The 25,813-nt window shown below is 44.2% G+C and overlaps 1 protein-coding gene across 25 annotated transcripts in view; it reads left to right on the plus strand.

The window, feature by feature from the left end:
- ptprt (protein tyrosine phosphatase receptor type T) overlaps positions 1 to 25,813 on the plus strand; it is a 415,067-nt gene that overhangs the window by 134,123 nt on the left and 255,131 nt on the right. For 24 of the 25 annotated variants that reach the window (XM_090205068.1, XM_090205070.1, XM_090205071.1 and 21 more), the window contains exons 3-5: positions 11,986 to 12,257; positions 20,987 to 21,068; positions 25,489 to 25,604. In XM_090205068.1, coding sequence (XP_090061194.1) covers positions 11,986 to 12,257; positions 20,987 to 21,068; positions 25,489 to 25,604 — 470 coding nt within the window. Of the gene's footprint in view, positions 1 to 9,357; positions 9,897 to 10,007; positions 10,068 to 11,985; positions 12,258 to 20,986; positions 21,069 to 25,488; positions 25,605 to 25,813 lie in introns of those variants that run through there. The other variant, XM_090205084.1, reaches the window with a different exon arrangement.

Here is a 25,813-nt window from a genome sequence, read left to right on the forward strand (position 1 = left end):
TTAACATCTCCACGGCGGACCCATTGATAAGGATGGGGGCGTGCCTATCCTGGTTCCTCTTAAAGTCCACAATCAGCTCCTTTGTTTTACTGACATTGAGGGAGAGATTGTTTACCTGGCACCTCTCCGTCGGAGGGCCTACGTCTGTAGGCCGTCTTGTCGTTGTTGTTAATCAGGCCTACTACTGTCGTGTTGTCAGCTAACTTGAGGCCACACAGTCGTGGGTATACAGGGATTAGAGCTGGGGGCTGAGGACGCACTCTTGTGAGACCCCTGTGTTGAGGATCAGTGTGGAGGAGGTAATATTACCTTCCGTTACCACCTGGTGGCGGGAGGAGGTGATGTTGCCTTTGACTAGCCTCTCGAAGCACTTCATGATGATGGAAGTGGTCTGGTCTGCTAGCTGGTCTGCACATGCTCTGAGGGCACGGCTAGGGTTACCGTCTGGGCGGCCTTGCGAGAGTTAACACGCTTGAATGACTTGCATTCGTCCTCCATGGAGAAAGTAAGCACATAGCCCACGTTGTCCTCAGGGGATCTACTCGGCAGCTCAGAGTAGGTATGCTGCTGTACCACCCAACCTGCTGCACCACCCATCCCCTCGATAATAGCACTTCAATTATTGATTTCCCATTTATTAGATTCCCAGAGGAAGACCCCCCCCCCCCATGTCTTAACAGTATACAGCCTCCGATGAGAGAAGGTCAATGAGGGGGGCTGGCGTGATATTGAATTGGCCAAGTAGGAATACATACACTAAGCCTATGGGCTTGTCGTGTCGCACCCTTTGCTTTCCTCCTGTTACTATGGGAAATGTGTAAAGCGTAGTGGCACGATGTCGTTGTGATGTCCCATCGCTGTGATGACGAGAGGGAAGCTTTGAACGAATGTGTGTTGGCACTGCCACAGATGAGGCTGGATGTTAATAATTAGGGCATGGCGAGGGGAGAGGAGGCGAATCATCCAAGGCCTTTACACATTGAGAAAAGGGAACATATGGGGTCCATGCTGCACGACTCTGTGGCATCAACCCGCCACGGCTGCCTCTGCCGCCGGAGGAGAAGTGTGAAGGGACCCGTGAATTGGGTGTGTTTAATGTGTGAAATGGGCAGAGGTCCAACGGCGTGAGCTGGGGATGCACTCTCCCTTTCCTGGGTCCCTGGACAGGCCCCTGATTGGGGCTTGTAGTGGGGAGGGGGGGGGGTGTAGTAGCAGTGCATGCAAGAGTGGTCGGAAATCAGTTAAAACCGACAAGGAGAAGGAGCAGGAACTGCACTGTTTCAACACCAGCTGCTCCACGGCTGGGCTGCTGGGTGACAGTTGACAGTCCCCCCTTTGCCTCAGATTTACAGCTTCGTAGTCTAACCCTTTTTTCTGTATTTCCAGTGTATTAGCCTTCCTAGGGACACCACTGATTACTACCCTCATCTAGTTCGATGGTAAATTGGAGGCTTTTATTGTCTCAATAAATAATGTTGGGAAACGAAGGAATGAGAAATGTCTCGACTTTATCAGACTTAGCAGCAGCTGGCCCCAAATACAGGGCCCATCCGATAATTGCATATTAAAGTGACAACTAGCAGAGCTTTAGCCATTTGTCATATCTTGGAACGCATTATGATGGTGGGAGTGTGACACTCAAATCTCTTTCTCACTCGGTGGAGGCAGCTCGGTTTTGTAAACAACAGTCCACACCATATAATGCTATCCATACAACCATAAAGGGAATTGAAACCTGCCGAACCTACACCCTGACGAATACACCCTAGTTAAGACGAATACACTGTGGCTGTTGTCTTACTATATCCAATTGCTTCTCATTGTCATTATATTTCGCCAAAATGTGGTAGTGGGGCATGGCCAATTTCACGGTCTCCACCAATTTTTTTTTAAAAGGTCTTCCTCTTGGCCGCAGAAACAAAATGTTTCAGTTTTAAAGCACATTTCCTGCAATTCTACATATTTTGCCAAACAGCAATATTTTGTCTCTGCGGCCAAGGGGAAGGCTTTTAAAATTTTTGGTCGGAGACCGTGCAATTTTCAGAATTTTTTATTTTATCTGATATCTAGTTTTTATTGGTAATTGTTTCTTAGTTCTCAAATATTTTTTTTGTTAAAAATACACTATATATACAAAAGTATGTGGACACCTGTTGCTGATAGGTGCATAAAATCAAGCACACAGCCATGCAATCGCAATAGACAAACATTGACAGTGGAATGACCGTACTGAAGATCTCAGTGACTTTCAATGTGGCACCGTCATAGGATGCCACATTTCCAACAAGTCAGTTCGTCAAAGTTCTGCCCTGCTAGTGCTGTCCCGGTCATCTGTAAGTGCTGTTGTGAAGTGGAAATGAGCAACTACGGCTCTGCCGCGAAGTTGTAGGCCACACAAGCTCACGGAATGGGACCACTGAGTGCTGAAGCGCGTAAATAATTGTCTGTCCTCGGTTGCAACATTCACTTTTTTAGTTCCAAACTGCCTCTGACAGCAACATCAGCACAAGAGCTGTTCGTCAGGAGCTTCAATAAATGGGTTTCCGTGGCCGAGCAGCAGTACACAAGATCAAGATCACCATGTGCAATGCCAAGCTTTGGCTGGAGTGGTGTAAAGCTTGCTACCATTGAACTCTGGAGCAGTGGAAATGCGCTTCACCATCTGGCAGTCTGACGGACAAATATGTGTTTGGCGGATGCCAGGAGAATGCTACCTGCCTGTGCCAAATAATTTTTGGGGGAATAAAGGTCTGGGAAATAAAGGTCTGGGGCTGTTTTTCATGGTTCGGGCTAGGCCCAGAGAATATAAATCTTTATGCTACAGCATACAATGACATTCTAGGCGATTCTGTGCTTCCAACTTGGTGGCAACAGTTTGGGGAATGCCCTTTTCTGTTTCAGCATGACAATGCTCCTGTGCACAAAGCAAGGGCCATACAGTAATGGTTTGTCGATATCTGTGTGGAAGAACTTGACTGGCCTGCACAGAGCCCTGACCTCAACCTCATCGAACACCTTTGGGATGAATTGGAGCCATGCCTAATCGCCCAACATCAGTGCCCGACCTCACTAATGAATGCTCTTGTGGCTGAATGGTAGCAAGTCCCCACAGCAATGTTCCAACATCTTTGAAAGCATTTCCAGAATAGTGGAGGCTGTTATAGCAGCAAAGAGGGGACTAATTCCATATTAATTCCCATGATTTTGGAATTAGATGTTTGACAAGTAAGTGTCCACATACTTTTAGTCATGTAGTTTATATAGCTCTTTTCTACATACTTTATACATTTTAGTCATTTAAGTTTACAGAAAACTATTTTCTAAAACATACATACCGTGCCTTGGGAAAGTATTTAGACCCTTATTCTAAAATGGATTCATATTTTTTTTAAATTCAGCAATACACACACAATAGCCCATAATGACAAAGGGAAAACAGGTTGTTAGAAATGTGTGCAACATTTTATAAAAAAACAAAACAGAAATACTTTATTTACATTAGTATTCAGACCCTTTGCCTAGAGAGATGAAGTTGAGCTCAGATGCATCCTGTTTCCATTGATTTTCTTTGAGATGTTTCTACAACTTGGTTGGAGTCCACCTATTGTTAATTCAATTGATTTGGAAAGGCACACACTTAATAATTTGACAGTGCATGTCAGAGGAAAAACCAAGCCATGAGGTCGAAGTAATTGTCCTTAGAGCTCCGAGACAGAATTGTGTCGAGGCACAGATCTTGGGAAGGCTATGAAAGAATTTCTGCAACATTCAAAGTCCCCAAGAACACAATGGCCTCCATTATACTTAAATGGAAGAAGTTTGGAACCACCAAGACTCTTCCTAGAGATGGCCGCCCAGCCAAACTGAGCAATCGGGGGAGAAGGGCCTTGGTCAGGGAGGTGACCAACCCAATGGTCACTCTGACAGAGCTCCAGAGTTCCTCTCACATTTACATAAGGCACATAATATAAATGTGATGGGAGAACCTTCCAGAAGGACAACCATCTCTGCAGCACTCCACCAATCAGGCCAGATGGAAGACACTGTTCAGTAAAATGCACATAATAGCCCGCTTGGAGTTTGCCAATAGGCACCTAAAAACTCTCAGACCATTAGAAACAAGATTCTCTGGTCTGATGAACTAATATTGAACTCTTTTACCTGAATGCCAAGCGTCACATCTATAGGAACCCTGGCACCATCCCTACGGTGAAAGATGGTAGTGGCAGCCTCATGCTGTGGGGATGTTTTTTAGCAGCAGAGACTGGGAGACTAGTCAGGATCGAGGGAAAGATGAATAGAGCAAAGTACAGAAAGATCCTTGGTGAAAACCTGCTCGAGAGTGCACAGGACCTCAGACTGGTGCGAAGGTTCACCTTCCAACAGGAAAAGGACCCGAAGCACACAGTCAAGACGATAAAGGAGTGGCTTCAGGACAAGTCTATGAATGTCCTTGAGTGGCCCAGCCAGAGCCTGGAATTGAACCCGATAATACATCTCTGGAGAAACCTGAAAATAGTTGTGCAGCAGCGCTCCCCATCCAACCTGACAGAGCTTAAAAGCGTCTGCATAGAAGAATGGGAGAAACTTCCCAAATACAGGTGCGCCAAGCTTTTGTAGTGTCATACCCAAGACTCAAGGTTGTAGTCGCTGCCAAAGGTGCTTCAACAAAGTACTGAGTAAAGGGTCTGCATAATTATGTAAATATGATATTTCAATTTTTATGTTTTCATTTTCATGTTTTATAAATTAGCAAAAAAGTTTTTTACTTTGTCATTATGGGGTATTTATTGTGTGCAGATTTGATGAGGGGGAAAAACAATTTCATACATTTTAGAATAAGGCCGTAACGTAACAAAATGTGGAAAAAGTCAAGGGGTATGAATTCTTTACAAAAGCTATATATCTATATTTACAGTTGAAGTCAGAAGTTTACAAACACCTTAGCCAAATACATTTAAATTCAGTTTTTCACAATTCCTGACATTTAATCCTAGTAAAAATGCCCTGTCTTAGGTCAGTTAGGATCACCACTTTATTTTAAGAATGTGTACTGTCAGAATAATAGTAGAGAAAATTATTTAATTCGGCTTTTGTTTTTTTCACCACATTCCCAGTGGGTCAGACGTTTACATACACTCAATTAGTATTTGGCAGCATTGCCCTTAAATTGTTTAACTTGGGTTAAACGATTCGGGTTGCCTTCCACAAGCTTCCCACAATAAGTTGGGTGAATTTTGGCCCATTCCTCCTGACTGAGCTGGTGTAACTGAGTCAGGTTTGTAGGCCTCCTTGCTCGCACACACTTTTTCAGTCCTGCCCTGGTCTTTGTGATGGGCTTTGTGATGGCCACTCCAATACCTTGACTTTGTTGTCCTTAAAACATTTTGCCACAACTTGAAAGTATGCTAGTGGTCATTGTCCATTTGGAAGACCCATTTGCGACCAAGCTTTAATTTCCTGACTGATGTCTTGAGATGTTGCTTCAATATATCCACGTAATTATCCTTCATGTTTTTCTTCCTATTTTGTGAAGTGCACCAGTCTCTCCTGCAGCAAAGCACCCCCACAACATAACGCTCTCACCACCGTGCTTCACAGTTGGGATGGTGTTCTTTGGCTTGCAAGCCTCCCCCTTTTCCTCCAAACATACTGATGGTCATTATGGCCAAACAGTTCTATTTTTGTTTCATCAAGCAAGAGGACGTTTCTCCAAAAAGTACGATCTTTGTCCCCATGTGTAGTTGCAAACCATAGCCTGATTTTTTTCATTGCGGTTTTGAAGCAGTGGCTTTTTCCTTGTTGACCGGCCTTTCAGGTTATGTTTATATAGCTAATTTTGTGCCTGTTTCCTTCAGCATCTTCACAAGGTCCTTTGCTGTTTTTCTAGGATTGATTTGCACTTTTCGCACCAACGTACATTCATCTCTAGGAGACAGAACGCGTCTCCTTCCTGAGCGGTATGACAGCTGCGTGGTCTCATGGTGTTTATACTTGCGTACTATTGTTTGTACAGATGAACGTGGTACCTTCAGGTGTTTGGAAATTGCTCCCAATGATGAACCAGACTTGCGGAGGTCTACAATATTTTTCAGAGGTCTTGGCTCATTTCTTTTCGATTTTTCAATTACGTCAAGCAAAGAGGCACTGAGTTTAAAGGTAGGCCTTCAAAAACATCCACAGGTACACTTCCAATTAATTAGCCTATCAGAAGCTTTTAAAGCCATGACATCATGTTTTGGAATTTTCAAAGCTGTTTAAAGCACAGTCAAGTTAGTGTATGTAAGCTTCTGACCAACTGGAATTGTGATACAGTGAATTATAAGTGAAATAATCTGTCTGTAAACAATTGTTGGAAAAATTACACAGTAGATGTCCTAACCAATTTACCAAAACTATAGTTTGTTAACAAGAAATTTGTGGAGTGGTTGAAAAACGAGCTTTAATGACTCCAACCTAAGTGTACTGTATATATATACATATATATATATATACACACTGAAATGAATCATAATATATATATATAAATATATATATATATATACATATATATATATATTATGATTCATTTCAGTGTGTATGGGAGAAGGTGGGCCGAGGAGCACCGCAAACAGACTATTTTTCCAGGAATGGACCACAATAGAAATGCCATATTCTGTACTTGATGTGTGGCTGTTTGGGGTATAATGTAGGACTACATGTCAAAATACCATGTCATGTCAGCAAAATATGTCACTTTAGAAGATTGTCATGTGTTTCATGGTAATTGAATTGCTCTCCATATGACCCTATGGTGCCTGTACAAGGTGTGAAACTTGTGATGAAATGTAACACCCCAGTACTCGTCAGGTAGACACTTCTAGAGGTTATGTGGGCCTGGTTAACACACAACACAGATATTGGCTTTGTGTTGAAGCTGGAGGGAGACGGTGGTTGTGTATAGTGTGTGTGTGTGAGTAGAAATGTGTGTATCTGCGAGAGTGAGTGTGTGTGTGTGTGTGTGTTAGCAAGATGAAGTTTTTGAGAGTGCTGATGTAAAACGGCGGTGGCTGAGGCGAATGAGAAATGTAATCAGCCTAGTTCATTAGCCATGGCCTAGTTAGGGTCTCCACTATATTGGTTCACCACTCTGAATTGATTTGCCCTATTCTGGACCCAAAGTTGTGATGATTGATGTCTTTGCATAGCCCATTGATATGCTTAACATAATTTTGTGATGAATCGTCTGATTCCACATGCCATTCTATGACCCTATTCACATTAGCAGACAGCATGTGTCACTGGTGAGTTATAATGTGGCAGATGAAATTTACCTGGAAAGAGGTTGTCATCATTTTACCTTCTCATTTGATCTCCACTGACACATTTAAGTTCTCATTTGTGTCAGGGAATCCATTATGGTTTCAAGGGGAGCTGCCTTGGCTGCTAGCGTGCTGTGCTAACATGCTAGTTGTTTGAAGGGATAAGTGTATCAGTTAGAATCAGGTAATTGTCTGGGTCAAGTATTCAAGCTAAATTAAATAATTCCTTTCATGGAATAATTTACTGAGTTAATCAACACTTTTTATGAATTTAGAGGGAAATGATGTTGTCCGAAAACACTTTTTCTAAAAACGGAACCTAATCCTATAATTGCTACTCTCTCATGTAAGTTGGTACATTATGGACAAAAGCCTTTATGATTTAGGCCACTTGCCTTGTGCCAGAAACCTCCCAGATATTTTTGCCCACCTTCTGCCAAATGTGAGGCAAGCTATAAAACCACATACCAATCTATAAAACGGTAATAAAAGGTTAGAGATAGTCTAAAAAAAATGTTTTGGGGGGGGCCAGTATGTGGGCTCTGAATGTGTGTTTCCAAACAGAAACAAATGTCTTTGGTGTTGTTTTACCTCAGATTAGCTGATCAATTGGAAGGCACTCGATCCAGATCCTTGACATGTCCCTGGCTTGGTGTTCAGTTATCAAAGCAACGTCCCTGAGAATGTCTGACGCTTCAATATATTCTTTGTTATTCCAGCAGCACGTCCTCTCACACCTATTCGTCTCTCTTTCTGTCTGAACTTCACACATTTTACACTACCTTTACTTTGGATCCATCACTCTGCTGTCTTTCTCTTCTCTCCTTGCAGATTCCAACAATATTGTATAATAAAAGTACAGTAGTTCACTGTCGCAATAGTTCCTCAGACATTCCTGAGACTTGATGGGTCTGGGTTGAAATAGTATGTTTTCTTTCAAATACGTTTTAGCGTTTGAATAAAAGATCACAAATGTCCCATATGCACAAAAATATTATTTCTCTCAAATTTGTGCACACATTTGTTGACATCCATGTTAGTGAGCAGTGCATCCTTTGTCAAGATAATCCACCCACCTGACAGGTGTGTCATATCAAGAAGCTTAAACAGCATGATCATTATTCAGATGGCGGCAACAGAGAGGGTCATATCGCTTCTAGTCCTTAGGAAACATTGCAGTATTTTGTCTTTTTTATATATTATTTCCAAAATTGTTAGCCCAGAAAATCTTAGGTGTTATTACATACAGCCCGGGAAGAACTATTGGATATCAGAGCGACGTCAACTCACCAGACCTACGACCAGGAATACGACTTTCCCGAAGCGGATCCTTTGTTCGAACCACCCAAGGCATTCGAACTGATTGCAGAGGCTGACCCAAAACAACGTCGCCACAAAAGAGGTAGACAGAGCGGGCTTCTGGTCAGACTTGGGGGGGGGGATTCCGAGTATATTCCGAGTATATTTCTCGCAAATGTCCAGTCTCAAGGTAACAAGGTAAATGAAATTAGGACCAGGATTGTAACATACTCTGTGACACGGAAACATGGCTCTCTGGGGATATGCTGGGGAGATGATTCTTTGTGCGACACGCCGACAGTAATAAACATCTCTCCTGGAAGAAGAAGAAGGGGGTGTATGTTTCATGTGTAATTGTAACAGCATACAGGAATGCAAGTCCTTTTGTTCACCTGACCTAAAATTCTTCACAATCCAATGCCGACCATATTATCTACCAAGAGAATTCTCGTCAGTTATTGTCACAGTCGTCTATATCCCCCCTCAAGCCGATACCACGACGGCCCTCAAGGAACTTCAATGGGTTTTATGCAAACTGGAAACCATATATATTGAGGATGCATTTATTGTGGCTGGGGATTTTAACAAAGCTAATTTGAGAACAAGGCTACCTAAATTCTAGCAGCATATGGATTGTAACACCAGGGCTGGCAAAACACTGGATCACTGCTACTCTAACTTCTGCAATGGCCCTCCCCTGCCCCCCTTTCGGCAAATCTGACCCCGACTCCATTTTGCTTCTCCCCTCATATAGGCAGGAACTCAAACAGGATGTACCCGTGACAAAGACTATTCAATGCTGGTCTGACCAATCGGAATCCACACTTCAAGGTTGTTTTGACGGGGACATGTTCCGGGTAGCCTCAGAGTAATTAATATAGATTTACACGCTCTTTCGGTGAGTGAGTTAATAAGGACGTGCATAGGAGAAGTTGTTCCCACTGTGATTATTAAAACCTAATCTAACCACAAACCGTGGGTAGAGGAAATAATTCGCGCAAAACTGAAAGCGCGAACCACCGCAATTAACCATGGGAAGGTGATCAGGAATATGGCTGAATATAAACAGTGTAGTTATTCCCTCCGGAAGGCAATCAAATAATCGAAATGTAGGTATAGAGACAAAGTGGAGTCGTAATTCAACGGCACAGACACGAGACGTATGTGCCAGGGTTTAAAGAAAATCACAGACTACAAAAAAAAACAGCCACTTCACTTGCCTGCTTTGAGGACAATACAGTGCAACCGACGTAGCCCGCTACCAAGGACTGTGGGCTCTACTCCTCCGTGGCCGACGTGAGTAAAACATTTAAACGTGTTAACCCTCGCAAGGCTGCTGTCCCAGATGCATGCGCAGACCATCTGGCTGGTGTGTTTACAGACATGTTCAATCTCTCCCTATCCCAGTCTGCTGTCCCCACATGCTTCAAGATGGCCACCATTGTTCCTGTACACAAGAATGCAAAGGTAACTGAACTAAAGGATCATATCACCTCCACCTTACCGGTCACCCTAGACCCACTTCAATATACTTAATGCCCCAATAGATCCGCAGACGATGCAATCTTCATCACACTGCATACTTCCCTAACCAATCTCGACAAGAGGAATACCTGTTCATTGACTACAGCTCAGCATTCAACACCATAGTACCCTCAAATCTCATCATTAAGCTTGAGGTCCTGGGTCTCAGCCCCGCCTTGCTCAATTTGGTCCTGGACTTCCTGACAGGCCGCCAGCAGGTGGTGAAGGTAGGAAACAACATATCCGCTTCACTGATCCTCAACACTGTGGCCCCACAAGGATCAATGCTCACACCCTCATGTACTCCCTGTTCACCCACGACTGCGTGGCCATGTTTGCAGACAACACAACAGTAGTAGGCTTGATCTCCAACAACGACAAGACAGCCTATAGGTAGGAGGCGAGGGCACTCGGAGTGTGTGGTCAGGAAAACAACTTCTCACTCAATGTCAACAAAACAAAGGAGATGATCATGGACTTCAGGAAAAAGAAGAGGGAGCACCCCCCTATCCACATCAACGGGACAGCAGTGGAGAAGGTGGAAAGTTCCTTGGCGTACACATCACAAACAAACTGAAATGGTCCACCCACACAGATGGTGTGGTGAAAACTTTGATCCGTATTACCGCCTGGTACGGAAATTGCACTGCCCACAACCGCAGGCCTCTCCAGAGGGTGGTGTGGTCTGCACAATGCATCACAGAGGGAAAACTATCTGCCCTCCAGGACACCTACAGCACCCGATGTTACAGGAAGGACAAAAATCACCCGAGCCACTGCCTGTTCACCCCGCTACCATCCAGAAGGCGAGGTCAGTACAGTTGCATCAAAGCTGGGACCGAGAGACAGAAGCTGTTTTTCAATCTCAAGGCCGTCAGACTGTTAAACAGCCATCACTAACACAGAGAAGCTGCTGCCTACATACAGACTCAAACTCATTGGCCACTCTAACAAATGGATCAGTAGTCACCTTATTAATGCCACTTTAATAATGTTTACATATCTTGTATTACTCATCCCGTATGTTTATACTGTATTTTATACCACTTATTGGTGTGCTGTCTGGGGGGTGCTGTCTGTAATAAGGAGTATTTCGGTCTGTAATAAAGCCCTTTTGTGGGGAAAACTCATTTTGATTGGCTGGTCCTGGCTCCAGTGGGTGAGCCTGGATCCCATGTGGGTGGGCCTATGCCCTCCCAGGCCCACTCAAGGCTGTGTCCTCCCCAGTTGTGAACTCCATAGATTAGGGCCTAATTAATTTATTTGTTGACTGATTTCCTAATATGAACTGTAATTCAGTCAAATCAATGAAATTGTTCAATGTATGAGAGAGCGAGAGAACTATGTAAGTGAGAGAGAGGTGTGTGGGTACCTAAAATGATTTTTCCTCAAAAGTTATTTATTTAACCTGGTAATTTGCAGTGAGCGATGATTTGTCCTTTTGGGGACCCATTTCAGCGATGGTCGAGAACTGAAATATACTAATTTAGGGCCATTTCAGCCAAATGGATGAAAGTTGTGGTGCACAAAGTTTCCCTCTGTGTGATGTAAAACCCCAGTAGATAAAAATTACCACATTGCTCATATTCCATTGCTCATTACTATCGCAATGTTTTGGTTTTGCCTCTACAACCTGGGCTGCATCTGAAATGACACCCTATTCTCTATCAGGGCACATAGGGCTCTCGTCAAACGTAGTTACTCTATATGGAATATGGTGCCATTGGGGACTAAAGCAAAATCTTAGAAATTGTTGTATGTTGCGTTGATAATTTTGTTGAGTGTATTTGAAAGAAAACAAATACTATTTGAACCTGCGTCTGGTAGACAACAGTAACAGGTTCTTTCTCGTCCCTGATAGGTTCTTTCATGGTGGTGAACGGCTCGGGCCGGGCGTCGGGGCAGAAGGCCCACCTGCTCCTGCCCACCCTGAAGGAGAATGACACCCACTGCATCGACTTCCACTACTCTCTATCCAGCCGCGATGGCTCCAGTCCCGGGGTGCTCAACGTCTACATCAAGGTGAACGGCGGCACCCAGGGAAACCCTGTGTGGAATGCCTCCGCCTCGGTGACCGAGGGCTGGGTCAAGGCCGAGCTGGCAATCAGCACCTTCTGGCCCAACTCCTATCAGGTGAGGGGAGAGCTTCAATGTCACCACATAATGCCACATCTGTGTGGTTTTCATTAAGGCACACAACATAAAACATTTTTTAAATGTTTGCAAGGAAAACAAAATAGTTTCTTGTTGGACAAGTCCAAATAATTCCCCTATAATTGTCTGCATTCTTCCATTTGGTGCATATGCAATAGGTTTGATATGTTCACTACACCGCTATCTATAGCAATGCTCAAGCCACTGTTCAGAACCAGTATGCTGTGTGGTAGGCCTATTGTTGGAAATATGATTTTTTAAATGATATTTTTATATTAATATTGCCTGTCATTGTGCGATACAGTTCGACCACCAACCGCGAATGTTCAGATGGAACCCAATTGGTTTATCTGCAGTCTTCCTAAAGTTAGCAAAATAAGGTTAAGAAATTGCTTAAACTTCAATACAAATAATTTTTCAGTAACTAGATTGCTCGCACCATGGGGTTATTGGTGAAATTGAATCGGATGAGAATCACCACGTTAATTGCTCTGATTTGAATACAATTGTTCATCTATTTCTCTAGCATTCTTTACTGCCTATTTGCCAACCTCTTTAAAACAGTTTTTTGCTTCATGAACAAGTCTCCAATCTCAACAGCACTGTATTCCTTCTACAGTGCACAACTTTTGATCAGAGTCCTATGCTCCCTGATTAAAAGTAATGCACTGAATAGGGAAAAGGGTGTCATTTGAAATGCAACCCAGGTTTTAGAGGTAAAACCGAAACATTGCGATAGTAATTTGTTCTCTCTCTGGAATATGAGCAATGTGGTAATTGTAATCTATTGGGGTTTTACATCACACAGAGGCAAACTTTGTGCACCACAACTTTCATCCAATTTTGCTGAAATGGTCCTCGCTGAAATGTGTCCCCAAAAGGACCTCAGAGTGGGGAGCTTAGTCACCTCAGACAGAATTATCTTGACAAATCATCGCTCACTGCAAATTACCATGTTAAATAATCTTTGAGAAAAAATCGTTTTAGGTACCCACACAACTCTCTCTCTCTCTTTCTCTCTCTGCTATCTCTCTCTATATACAGTGCATTCAGAAAGTATTCAGACCCCTTGACTTTTTACATATTTTGTTATGTTACAGCCTTATTCTAAAATGTATTAAATAGTTTCCCCCCCCCCTCATCAATCTACACATAATATCCCATAATGACAAAGCAAAAACAGGTTTTCAAACATTTTTGCAAATAAACTGATATCACATTTACATAAGTATTCAGACGCTTTACTCAGTACTTTGTTGAAGCACCTTTGGCAGCGATTGCTGCATTGGGTCTTCTTGGGTATGACGTTACAAGCTTGACACACCTGTATTTGTTGAGTTTCTCCCATTCTTTTCTGCAGATCCTCTCAAACTCTTTTAAGGTTGGATGGGGAGCGTCGCTACACAGCTATTCTCACGTCTCAAGAGATGTTAGATTGGGTTCAAGTCCGGCCTGAGTGCCACTCAAGGACATTGAGAGACTTGTCCCTAAGCCACTCCTGCGTTGTCTTGGCTGTGTGCTTAGGGTTGTTGTCCTGTTGGAAGGTGAACCATACCATCGCCCCAGTCTCAGGTCCTGAGTGCTCTGGAGCAGATTTTCATCAAGGATCTATATAAAATATTGAACAAAAATATAAACGCAACATGCAACCATTTAATTGATTTTACTGAATTACAGTTCATATTAGGAAATCAGTAAATTTAAATAAATTGATTAGGCCTTAATGTATGGATTTCACATGACTGGGAATACAGATATGGGTCTCAGGATCTTGTCACGATAATGTTGTGCGTTGAAATTGGCATCGATAAAATTCAATTGTGTTCGCTGTCCGTAGCTTATGCCTGCCCTTACCATAACCCCACCGCCACCATGAGGCACTCTGTTCACAACGTTGACATCAGTAAACTTCTCACCCACACGACGCCATATACTTGGTCTGCGGTTGAAAGGCCTGTTGGACATGCTGCCAAATTCTCTAAATGACATTGGCCTCCAACAGTAGAGAAATGAACATTCAATTCTCAGGTGGACATTCCTGCAGTCAGCATGCCAATTTCACGCTTCCTCAACTTGAGACATCTGTGGCATTTTGTTGTGACAAAACTGCACATTTTAGAGTGCTCTTTTATTGTGCTGATGAGTTCTGACTTTATACTTGAAATAATGTTAATTATCAGGTATCCTATTGAAATATTGAGTGCCATAGGCTGGTTTCTACACCAGAAGAATCTTGATATGCCACACCTGTGATTATCTTGGCAATGGAGAAATGCTCAATAACAGGGATGCAAAACAAATTGTCCTACAACATTTGAGAGAAATAAGCTTTTTGCGTAATTGGAACATTTTCTGGGATCTTTTATTTCAGCTCATGAAACATACACTTTACATGTTGCGTTTATTTTTGTTCATTGGATATATACTGTATTTCTCAGCCCGTCTCACTCACTGTTACAACCCTTTATGTCCATTCATGCCCCGTCACTCTTCACTGAACCTCTATCTCCCCATCTCTTTCTCTGTGTAAATGAAACACAGTAAATGTATGAATTTCTCTGTTAATGGAATTCAGTTTCGTGAGTACTCGCTATAATTATATTACATAATGACCTTGGTGAGGTGGAAAGACTAATATTTAAAATATTCACTTTAATGTGAATATTTGGTCACTTTGTCTTAGCTATAATTAAATATTTACTTTCTTCTTAGGCTAAGGAACACAGTCTTAGGCTAAGGCACACATAACCTTTTCTGCTTTTCATATTTCATGATCCTGCTTGAAATAGTTGACAGTTTGTTCATTAATGCAGCTGAGAAGAGTCTGTAAATGTAACCTATACGCAGGGAGTCAGGAAGCAAGTGCAGAAGGTGAGTTTAATAATTATAAACATGAAGAAAATACAAAACAGTACTGAACATAACCAAAACCAATACTGCCTGATGACTGAAGCTACTGAGGGCTAGATGAAGGGAGAGTAATCAGGGTGGTGATGAAGTCCAGGTGTGCTTAACGATGGGGAGTAGATGTGCGCAATGATGGTTGCCAGGTTTGCGCAATGTGGGTTGCCAGGGCTGGTGGTTGATGTGGCAAAGTTTACACAAAGGAATGCTCTCTTTAATTGTGCGCTCAAGGTATTTGCCACAAGGTATTTGACGCATGATGGGTCATTTAAAGATGTCCGTCGTAGCGTTTTAATAAGATGGCCAGGAGGACGGCCCCGAGGGCGAGGAGCGGGCCAGTCCAGATGGTGCAGATGGAAATCCCGGATGATGTTGGGGCCCAGGATGTCCACCACCGGGACCCAAGACCGCTCCTCAGGACCTCATTCCACCAGGTACTGGAGCCGAACCCCACGACGTCAGGATTCCTTCGATGTCCAGGGGAGGCGGAGTCCGGGGACAGCATCAGCGGGGGACCAGGAACCACCGGCCTGAGGAGGGAAACATGAAAGGAGGGTCAGATCCGGTAGTTGGTGGGGAATTCTGAACAATAGGTCACCTCATTGACCCCCCCGTAGGACCATGAAGGGCCCCACAAACCAGGGACTCAGCTTCTGGTAGGACAGGCGGAGCGGGAGGTTCCTGATGGAGAGCCAGAAGTGATCACCAGGATGGGTCACTTCTGCCCAGGGAAAGAACCGGGTCCACTCCCCCTGCCAGTCCTGGCATTGACTCCTTAGGAACCTCCCCAGCTCCTGGTTGGTCCTTTCCACCTGCCTGTTAGACAGCCGGTACCCGGATGTGAGGCTGACCGTAGCCCCCAGCTTCTCCATCAAGGCTTTCCACACCATCAACATGAATTGGGGACCATAGTCCGAAATGATGTCCCCCGGAATGCCATCATTTATTTTTATTTAATCAGGTAGGCCAGTTGAGAACAAGTTCTCATTTACAACTGCAACCTGGCCAAGATAAAGCAAAGCGGTGCGACAAAAACAACAGAGTTGCACATAGGATAAACAAACGTACAGCCAATAATACAATAGAACATCTGTATACAGCGTGTGCAAAGGAGATAAGGAAATAAATAGGCCATAGTGGCAAAGTAGTTACAATTTAGCAATTAACACTGGAGTGGTATGTGCTGATGAGAATGTGCAAGTAGAAATACTGGTGTGCAAAAGAGCAGAAAAAATATGGGGATGTGGTAGGTAGTTGGTTGGATGGATGGGCTATTTACAGATTTACAGATGGGCTTTACATATGGGCTGACAGCCGTTGCTTGAAGTTAGTGAGGGAGATACGTCTCCGACTTCAGTGATTTTTGTAATTCGTTCCAGTCATTGGCAGCAGAGAACTAGAAGGAAAGGCAGCCAAAGTAGGTATTGGCTTTGGGGATGACCAGTGAAATATACCTTCTGGAGCGCGTGCTATGGGTGGGTGTTGCTCTGGTGATCAGTGAAAGCTTTACCTATCAAAGACTTATAGATGACCTGGAGTCAGTGGGTTTGGCGACAAATATGTAGCGAGGACCAGCCAATGAGAGCATACAGGTCGCAATGGTGGGTAGTATATGGGGCTTTGGTTACAAAACGGATGGCACTGTGATAGACTGCATCCAATGTGCTGAGTAGAGTGTTGGAGGCAATTTTGTAAATGGCATCGCCGAAGTCAAGGATCGGTAGGATAGTCAGTTTTATGAGGGTATGTTTGGCAAAATGAGTGAAGGATGCTTTGTTGCAAAATAGGAAGCCGATTCTAGATTTAATGTGAGTCTGGAAGGAAAGTTTACAGTGTAGCCAGCACCTCAGTAGTTGTAATTGTCCCCATATTCTAAGTCAGAACCGTCCAGAGTAGTGATGCCAGGTGGGCGGGTGGGTGCGTGCAGCGATCGGTTGAAGAGCATGAATTAGTTTTACTTGCGTTTAAGAGCAGTTGGAGGCCACGGAAGGAGTGTTGTATGGCATTGACGCTCGTTTGGAGGTTTGTTAACACAGTGTCCGAAGATGGGCCAGATGTATACAGAATGGTGTCGTCTGTGTAGAGGTGGATCTAAGAATCGGGTAAGCTCTCCAGAGCCTGGTTGATGTCCACATCTACTCCCCAAAACACAGGGCCAACGATATGGGAGGACTGATTGACTGGCTGGAGGACACTCAGAGGACCCTCCACCGACGTGGAACCACAGGGTGTGGGAAAGCAGCTCCCCACGGCATCCTGGTCCCCAGGTGGTGATTCTCATCTTTGACCAGGAGATGGTGAGGTTATGAAGTTAGAGCCACGGGAGGCTGAGAATGACTGTGTACAGGCACAGTGATGATGAAGGGAAGACTTTCCTGGTGCTTGGGTACCACGGTGAAGGTGAGTGGTGCTGTGACATCCGTAATTTTGCCGTATCCCAATGGTTGCATATCCAGGTCTTGGACAGGAAAAGGAGAGGAAAGCGGGTATTAAGTTAAGTTCAGGTAGGAGGCGAGGGCCTGGTCGATAAAGTTCCCCACGTCACCGGAGTTCACTTGAGCTTTAGAGACAAGACGAGGGACAGCCAGCCAGTGAAATGGGAACCAAAAAGGGTTTGGCGAAAAACGATAATGGAATACTCATTCCTATCCTGGGAGATGGAAGGTTACAGGGCCCACCCCTCTACTCTGATGGAACCCGGATTGGGACGCACCTGACACCACTGAAGCTGGTTTCCTTCCTGGCTGAATTAGGGACTGAGCCCCAGCTGTCTCTGGTGACGCCGCTCTGCCGTGGAGAAGTGTGTGGCCACTACCTCCATGGTTCATGGCTCTGCCTCAGGACAGCCAAAGTAGGGAGGTGAATGGTGGACACCGGTGCTCCCGAAGAAGGTTATCCAGAAGGAAGGCCATCGCGGTGAGAGCGTCCAAGGATATGTTGTCATCCCGACATGCCAACTCCGTCTGGACCTCTTTGCGTGGTCCACTGGGGAAAAGAGTGCGGAGTGCCGGCTCATTCTACCTGCTGTGGGCTGCCACAGTTCGAAAGGTGAGGGTGTACTCCGCAGCGGTCTTGGCACCCTGCTGGAGTTGAAGTCACTCACCTCCCTCTCTGCCCTCTGGAGGATGGTCGTAGACTGCCCTGAACAGAGCCATGATCCTCTCATAGGAACTCAGCTCCTCCTTTCCTCTCCCCAGATGGCCATATCCCACTCCAACAGCCATCCGGTCAGCAGGGAAATGACCGTGGCAAGCTTTGACCTCTCGGTGGTGGGTGCTCCCATCTGATAGGTGAAATAGAGGGAGCATTGGAATAGGAAGCCACAGATTTTCTGATGGAGTGCTGTCATATTTCTCAGAAGGGATAGTCGGACATCACTGACCTGGAAGGACAGCTGGGTAGGCTGGGGGATTTGCTCACAGTGACGACCTGTGGTAGGCTGGTCGTGGTGTTGGTGGAGTAGATTACCCTGTTTCTCGACCATCTGGAAGATGATGTAATCTTCTCCTGCCTCCAGAATTTCTGAGGCAGTATTCTGTAACGTGTACGCATGGAGTCAGGAAGCAGGTGCATAAGGTGAGTTTAATAATCATGAAGAAAATACAAAACAGGAGAAGCATACTGAACCAATACTGCCTGATGACCAAAACCAATACTGCCTGCTGACGGAAGCTACTGAGGGCTATATGAAGGGAGAGTAATCAGGGTGGTGATGAAGTCTAGGTGTGCTTAACGATGGGGAGTAGATGTGCACAATGATGGTTGCCAGGTGTGCGCAATGTGGGTTGCCAGGGCTGGTGGGTAGCAGACTGGCGATTTCTAGCGCCGGATGGAGGGAGCAGGATTAGGCGTTACTGTAAATGGCGTTCATTGACTTTAATTAATACTGTTAAATATGAGGCTCAGTATCTCTTTAAGAATCTGACTGCGTGGTTGTATGTCGACGACTAAAACCCACTGTGTGTTTGATTAGATAAGTGACTTTGGCACAGATGTGGCAAAGTGTACACAAAGGAATGTTCTCTTTAATTGTGCGCTCCCCTGCCACAAGGTATTTGAGGCATGATGGGTCATTTAGAGGTGTCTGTCTTGGCATTTTAATAAGATGACATCATCATTATTTCTGTAAAGATGTTATACACAAATAACCTGTGTGTATGTTTGGAATTTCTCTCTGCATTTCACACATTTGTTCTTTATCTGAAAATTGCCATTGACGTCCAAGAAATCAAAACCCTCACATGTCCTCTGTTCAAAGCCTCCCTGTTGTTTCCCTCCCTCTAAAGCAGTTGGGGCAGTTGAGAATTCACACCATGTACCACCCCAATTCACACAGTGTACCACAATGTACTGAAACAAAAGAACTAGGCAAAAAAACAGTCTGTCTGGTGGTAATAACGGCCTAAGCAGAAACCCTTGGATTAGGCTGGTCTGCCGCCCTGCATACATTCACTTCAAAGCCTCCCCTGAATCTCAAGAAGAAGCGTCAAGATTTGCGTCCCAAACTTTGTTCTTGCCAGGCAGGTACAGCTGCTCGATGTCATGGGGAGACTGAGAGATGTTCCCGCAACGTTTTATCCATGCAACTGATTATTTTAATGAAGGCAGGTTCCAGGCGGTGACACCGGGGCATCACACTAAACACTTAGAATGACTGAAGAGAGTAGAAGGCAAAAGAGAACACTTAAGATTTTAAGATAATTGGCTAAATGCCGACCACTTGACAATGCACAGGACCTGACCGCTTCATGTCAGAGAACACTGAAAGGAGCAGATACAGGAGTGGATAACTCATGTCAGAGAACGCTAAAAAGGGGCAGAGAATGTGCTGAACACTGAAGGAGGAATTGAAATGAGTGAGCAACCAGACATCGTTGGCATTCTAGGGCGGTGCTTACTTTCCTGGCGGACAAGCCCTATGACATTTTGATTGAGGGCCGCTTCCTTCCTCATACTGTGTGCCACAAGGATCCCAGCTGTCACAGGAGCACTGCACAGGTTACAGGGCTCATGACCCCACTTCACCCTGTGGCCTCCTGGGTCAGAAGATGCTTTTCTATGGCAACCAGGCAGAGGCAACCAGGCCAGACTGACAGAGAAAGAGGCAAAGGCAGCCAGGTCAGTTTGACAGAGGCTGAGACAGAGGCAGTGACATCTGAGCATGTGGAGGAGAGGAAGAAGGAAGGGGGTTGATGTATAATGTAGCAGGCTGAGTGACAGAGCATATTACAACATCTGTAAAAGTCTGGTCATTTAGTTGTGAAGTCAGACATGCTCAGCCTGTGAGTAAGAGCCATTATCCTGGGAGGGAGAATAGAAATGTAGGTTTGACTGGGCTGTAGTTTGACTTTCAGGTCTAATGGAGGGATCCGTCAGGTTTAGATGGACAGTTGAAGTCATATTCAGAAAATGACCATTATCAGAAAAGCTACATAACCTTGGACCCCATGTTAAGAGTAAAACACCTTACTGTACCTGTGAAAGGAGGCTGCTGTTTAGCTCTCTCTTATCCTTTTTACACTGAGCCAAACCGAGCTGAGACAAGCCAATTGGTACTGAGCTGGCCTGTTTACGTACGACATAGTTGCTGGAACCGTGCTGGAAAGTGTGTCAAAATAACATTTCAGAACCAGTACGGTTCGGTTTGTCCCTATAGTGTGAAATAGATATTTCTCATATACGCACAAACACACACACAGGTTTAGCTGTAATGCAGGAGCTCTTCTCATAAATGGTGTAAAATGTGTTTTCACTCTCTCCTCTTTCTCTCCCCACATCTCTCTTTCTCTCTCCCTTTGTGGTAGGTGATATTCGAGGCCATATCCATACAGGGCCATCCAGGGTTCATCGCGGTGGACGAAGTCCGAGTATTGGCCCACCCGTGCCGTAAGTGACCCGCCATGACTAGCCCACCGAGCATCATCTGATCTCACAATCGCGTGCGTGTGTAGTTTGGGGTGGGGTCACAGACTGAGAGGGTTGGAGGGAGGACGAGACAGATTGCGGAGCACAGAATAAATTACAAAGTCAGGGCCTTCATCATTCATATCTGACATACCTCTTTGCCTCACATCTTTGGATTTCTCCAAGGCACTCTGTGTCCTCGACGTGTTCTCTTCTTTCTTTCTAGCTCTCTGTCCCCAGATTTAGAGTTTTCCCCAAGAATTAGGACAGAGCACATAGCTACTTGTACCAAATTCAAATAACAGTAGGAAGGGAAGGTAAATAAATGTCTTGAGGTAAAATAATCTACTCGGTCTTCTTCTTCAATGGAGAAATTAACGTAAAGATATATTCTCGTATTGAAATATCAATGAATACACTATTTCCAGGCACGGTGAAAATGAGATTAGGAAATCAGCTGAGCTCAATGCCATTTCAATGGCACAGAGAGCAGCCTCAATGCACTGAGCAGATGAGGGACGGCAATTCTAGGGAAGGAAATTACCTAGGAAAAGGAAAAGATGACCTGAAATCTTAAGTGATTTTCAATCGAAAAGGAAAACACTGCTTTTTATGTCGTGCATTTGTATTCTTTATTCCGCACGTAACTCAGCTTTCCCCTTGACCTCAATGCATGATTCACATGAACGTCAAACTTGATATTGTTAGAGTCAAAGAGTTCATATATGCTGATGCATGTCTCTGTAGCTGGTAGCTAGCCAACTGCTTCTCAACCACCACCAACAAGCAGCACTCACCTGGGTGATGCCCCGGCAGCCATTGAGGCGCCGAATAGCTCACTGAATGTTGGCATTAGTCCAAAGTAGCGTGTAGTACTCCCAAGCATCTGCACTCGTCCTCTGCCATGTCAGTTGTCTTTTCTTGTCTCTTACTTCAGACTTCTCCATTCATCTTTAACCTCACTTTCAAATCAAAACATCCAGCTAGCCAGCTGTTAGCTAGCCCTACCAACCACATAACCAACTGACTTTTTTGACAGTTTTGAAATGTGGTGCTGGTTTGACAATTGTAATGACATACACTGTTCATTATTTAAAACATATACAGTACCTGTCAAAAGTTTGGAGCCACCTACTCATTCAAGGTTTTTCTTTATTTTTACTATTTTCTAAATTGTAGAATAATAGTGAAGACATCAATACTATGAAATAACACATATGGAATCATGTAGTAACCAAAAAAGTGTTAAACAAATCAAAATATATTTTATATTTCAGATTCTTCAAGTAGCCACCCTTTGCCTTGCTGGCAACTTTCCACACTTGTGGCATTCTCTCAACTAGCTAAACCTGTAATGCTTTTCCAACAGTCTTGAAGGATATGCTGAGCACTTGTTGGCTGCTTTTCCTTCACTCTGCGGTCCAACTCATCCCAAACCATCTCAATTAGGTTGAGGTCGGGTGATGGTGGAGGCCAGATCATCTGATGCATCACTCTCCTTCTTGGTCGAATAGCCCTTACCCACCCTGGAGGTGTGTTGGATCATTGCCCTGTTGAAAACAAATGATAGTCCCACTAAGCACAAACCAGATGGGATGGCGTATCGCTGCAGAATGCTGTGGTAGCCATGCTGGTTAAGTGTGCACTGAATTTTAAATAAATAGCAGAGAGTGGCACCAGAGAAGCACCCCCACAACATCACACCTCCTCCTCCATGCTTCACGGTGGAAACCACACATGCAGCGATCATCCGTTCACCTACTCTGCGTCTCACAAAGACACGGTGGTTGGAATTAAAAATCTCACATTTGGACTCTTCAGATCAAAAGACAGATTTCCACCGGTATAATGTCCATTGCGCAAGTTTCTTCTTCTTTTTGGTGTCCTTTAGTAGTGTTTTCTTTGCATCAATTCAACCATGAAGGCCTGATTCACGCAGTCTCCTCTAAACAGTTGATGTTGAGATGTCTGTTACTCTATGAAGCATTTATTTGGGCTGCCATTTCTGAGGCTGGTAACTCGAATGAACGTATCCTCTGCAGTAGAGGTACAGTGGGGAGAACAAGTATTTGATACACTGCCGATTTTGCAGGTTTTCCTACTTACAAAGCATGTAGAGGTCTGTAATTTTTATCATAGGTACACTTCAACTGTGAGAATCTAAAACAAAAAATCCAGAAAATCACATTGTATGATTTTGAAGTAATTAATTTGCATTTTATTGCATGACATAAGTATTTGATACATCAGAAAAGCAGAACTTAGTATTTGGTACAGAAACCTTTATTTGCAATTACAGAGATCATACATTTCCTGTAGTTCTTGACCAGGTTTGCACACACTGCAGCAGGGATTTTGGCCCACTCCTCCATACAGACCTTCTCCAGATCCTTCAGGTTTCGGGGCTGTCGCTGGGCAAAACGGACTTTCAGCTCCCTCCAAATATTTTCTATTGGGTTCAGATCTGCAGATTGGCTAGGCCACTCCAGGACCTTGAGATGCTTCTTACGGAGCCATTCCTTAGTTGCCCTGGCTGTGTGTTTTGGGTCGTTGTCATGCTGGAAGACCCAGCCATGACCCATCTTCAATGCTCTTACTGACGGAAGGAGGTTGTTGGCCATGATCTTGCGATACATGGCCCCATCCATCCTCCCCTCAATACGGTTTAGTTGTCCTGTCCCCTTTGCAGAAAAGCATCCCCAAAGAATGATGTTTCCACCTCCATCATGCTTCACGGTTGGGATGGTGTCTTGGGGTTGTACTCATCCTTCTTCTTCCTCCAAACACGGCGAGTGGATTTTAGACCAAAAAGCTATATTTTTGTCTCATCAGACCATATGACCTTTTCCCATTCCTCCTCTGGATCATCCAGATGGTCATTGGCAAACTTCAGACGGGCCTGGACTTGCGCTGGCTTGAGCAGGGGGACCTTGCGTGCGCTGCAGGATTTTAATCTTGACGGCATAGTGTGTTACTAATGGTTTTCTTTGAGACTGTGGTCCCAGCTCTCTTCAGGTCATTGACCAGGTCCTGCCGTGTAATTCTGGGCTGATCCCTCACCTTCCTCATGATCATTGACGCCCCACGAGGTGAGATCTTGCATGGAGCCCCAGACCGAGGTTGATTGACCGCCATCTTGAACTTCTTCCATTTTCTAATAATTGTGCCAACAGTTGTTGCCTTCTCACCAAGCTGCTTGCCTATTGTCCTGTAGCCCATCCCTGCCTTGTGCAGGTCTACAATTTTATCCATGATGTCCTTACACAGCTCTCTGGTCTTGGCCATTGTGGAGAGATTGGAGTCTGTTTGATTGAGTGTGTGGACAGGTGTCTTTTATACAGGTAACGAGTTCAAACAGGTGCAGTTAATACAGGTAATGAGTGGAGAACAGGAGGGCTTCTTAACGAAAAACTAACTTGTCTGTGAGAGCCGGAATTCTTACTGGTTGGTAGGTGATCAAATACTTATGTCATGCAATAAAATGCAAATTAATTACTTAAAAATCATACAATGTGATTTTCTGGATTTTTGTTTTAGATTCTGTCTCTCACAGTTGTACCTATGATAAAAATTACAGACCTCTACATGCTTTGTAAGTAGGAAAACCTGCAAAATCGGCAGTGTATCAAATACTTGTTCTCCTCACTGTAACTCTGGGTCTTCCTTTCCTATGGTGGTCGTCATGAGAGCCAGTTACGTCATAGCGCTTGATGGTCTTTGCAACTGCACCTGAAGAAACTGTAAAAGTTCTTGAAATGTTCTGTATTGACTGACCTTCATGTCTTAAAGTAATGATGGACTGTCGTTTCTCTTTGCTTTTTTGAGCTATACTTGCCATAATATGGACTTGGTATTTTACCAAATAGGGCTTGTGTATACTACCCCTTCCTTGTTACCCCTACCTTGTTAATTCTTAGATGCATTAAGGAGGAAATACATTTTACAAATTAACTTTTACCAAGGCACACCTGTTAATTTAAATGCATTCCATGTGATTACCTCATGAAGCTGATTGAGAGAATGTCAAGATTGCACAAGCAAGGAAAAATGTGGCCACTATGAAGAATCTCAAATAGAAAATATATTTTGATTTGTTTAACACTTTTTTGGTTACAACTTAATTTCATGTGCGTTATTTCATAGTTTTGATGTCTTCACTATTATTCTACAATGTAGAAAATAGTAAAAATAAAGAAAAACTCTTGAGTAGGTGTGAGTAGGTGTGTCCAAACCTTTGACTGATACTGTGTATTTATATATAAAAAAATCTATAAAAAACAACTAAATATGACTAACATTTACAAAAATGTACAGGAGCAATTCGCGATGCTGCTTTTATGGCCCCATGGCAACCCTAAAAAAAAATATTTGAGTATATGACACAGTTTCCTGACCCTTGTAGGGAAAGCACCTCACTTCCTGCGGCTGCAGAATGTGGAGGTGAACGTGGGCCAGAACGCCACCTTCCAGTGTACTGCTGGGGGGAAGTGGTCCCAACATGACCAACTGTGGCTACAGGTGAGTCCCTCCCCTTCGATCCACTATAGTTGTCATCCAGCTTGTCCCTCTCACTTGAACTATATTATCATTAATTTGAAAAATAACAGACGGCAGCCCTGCCTGAGTGATCGGGCTAGAGAAATAATGCTGTATCACAACCGGCCGTGATTGGGAGACCCATAGGGCGGCTCACAATTGGACCAGCGTCATCCGGGTTTGGCCTCATC

The sequence above is a fragment of the Oncorhynchus mykiss genome, chromosome 17 (assembly GCF_057628025.1).
Source record: "Oncorhynchus mykiss isolate SJ-2025 chromosome 17, ASM5762802v1, whole genome shotgun sequence".
In the NCBI taxonomy this organism is placed as follows: Eukaryota; Metazoa; Chordata; class Actinopteri; order Salmoniformes; family Salmonidae; genus Oncorhynchus; species Oncorhynchus mykiss.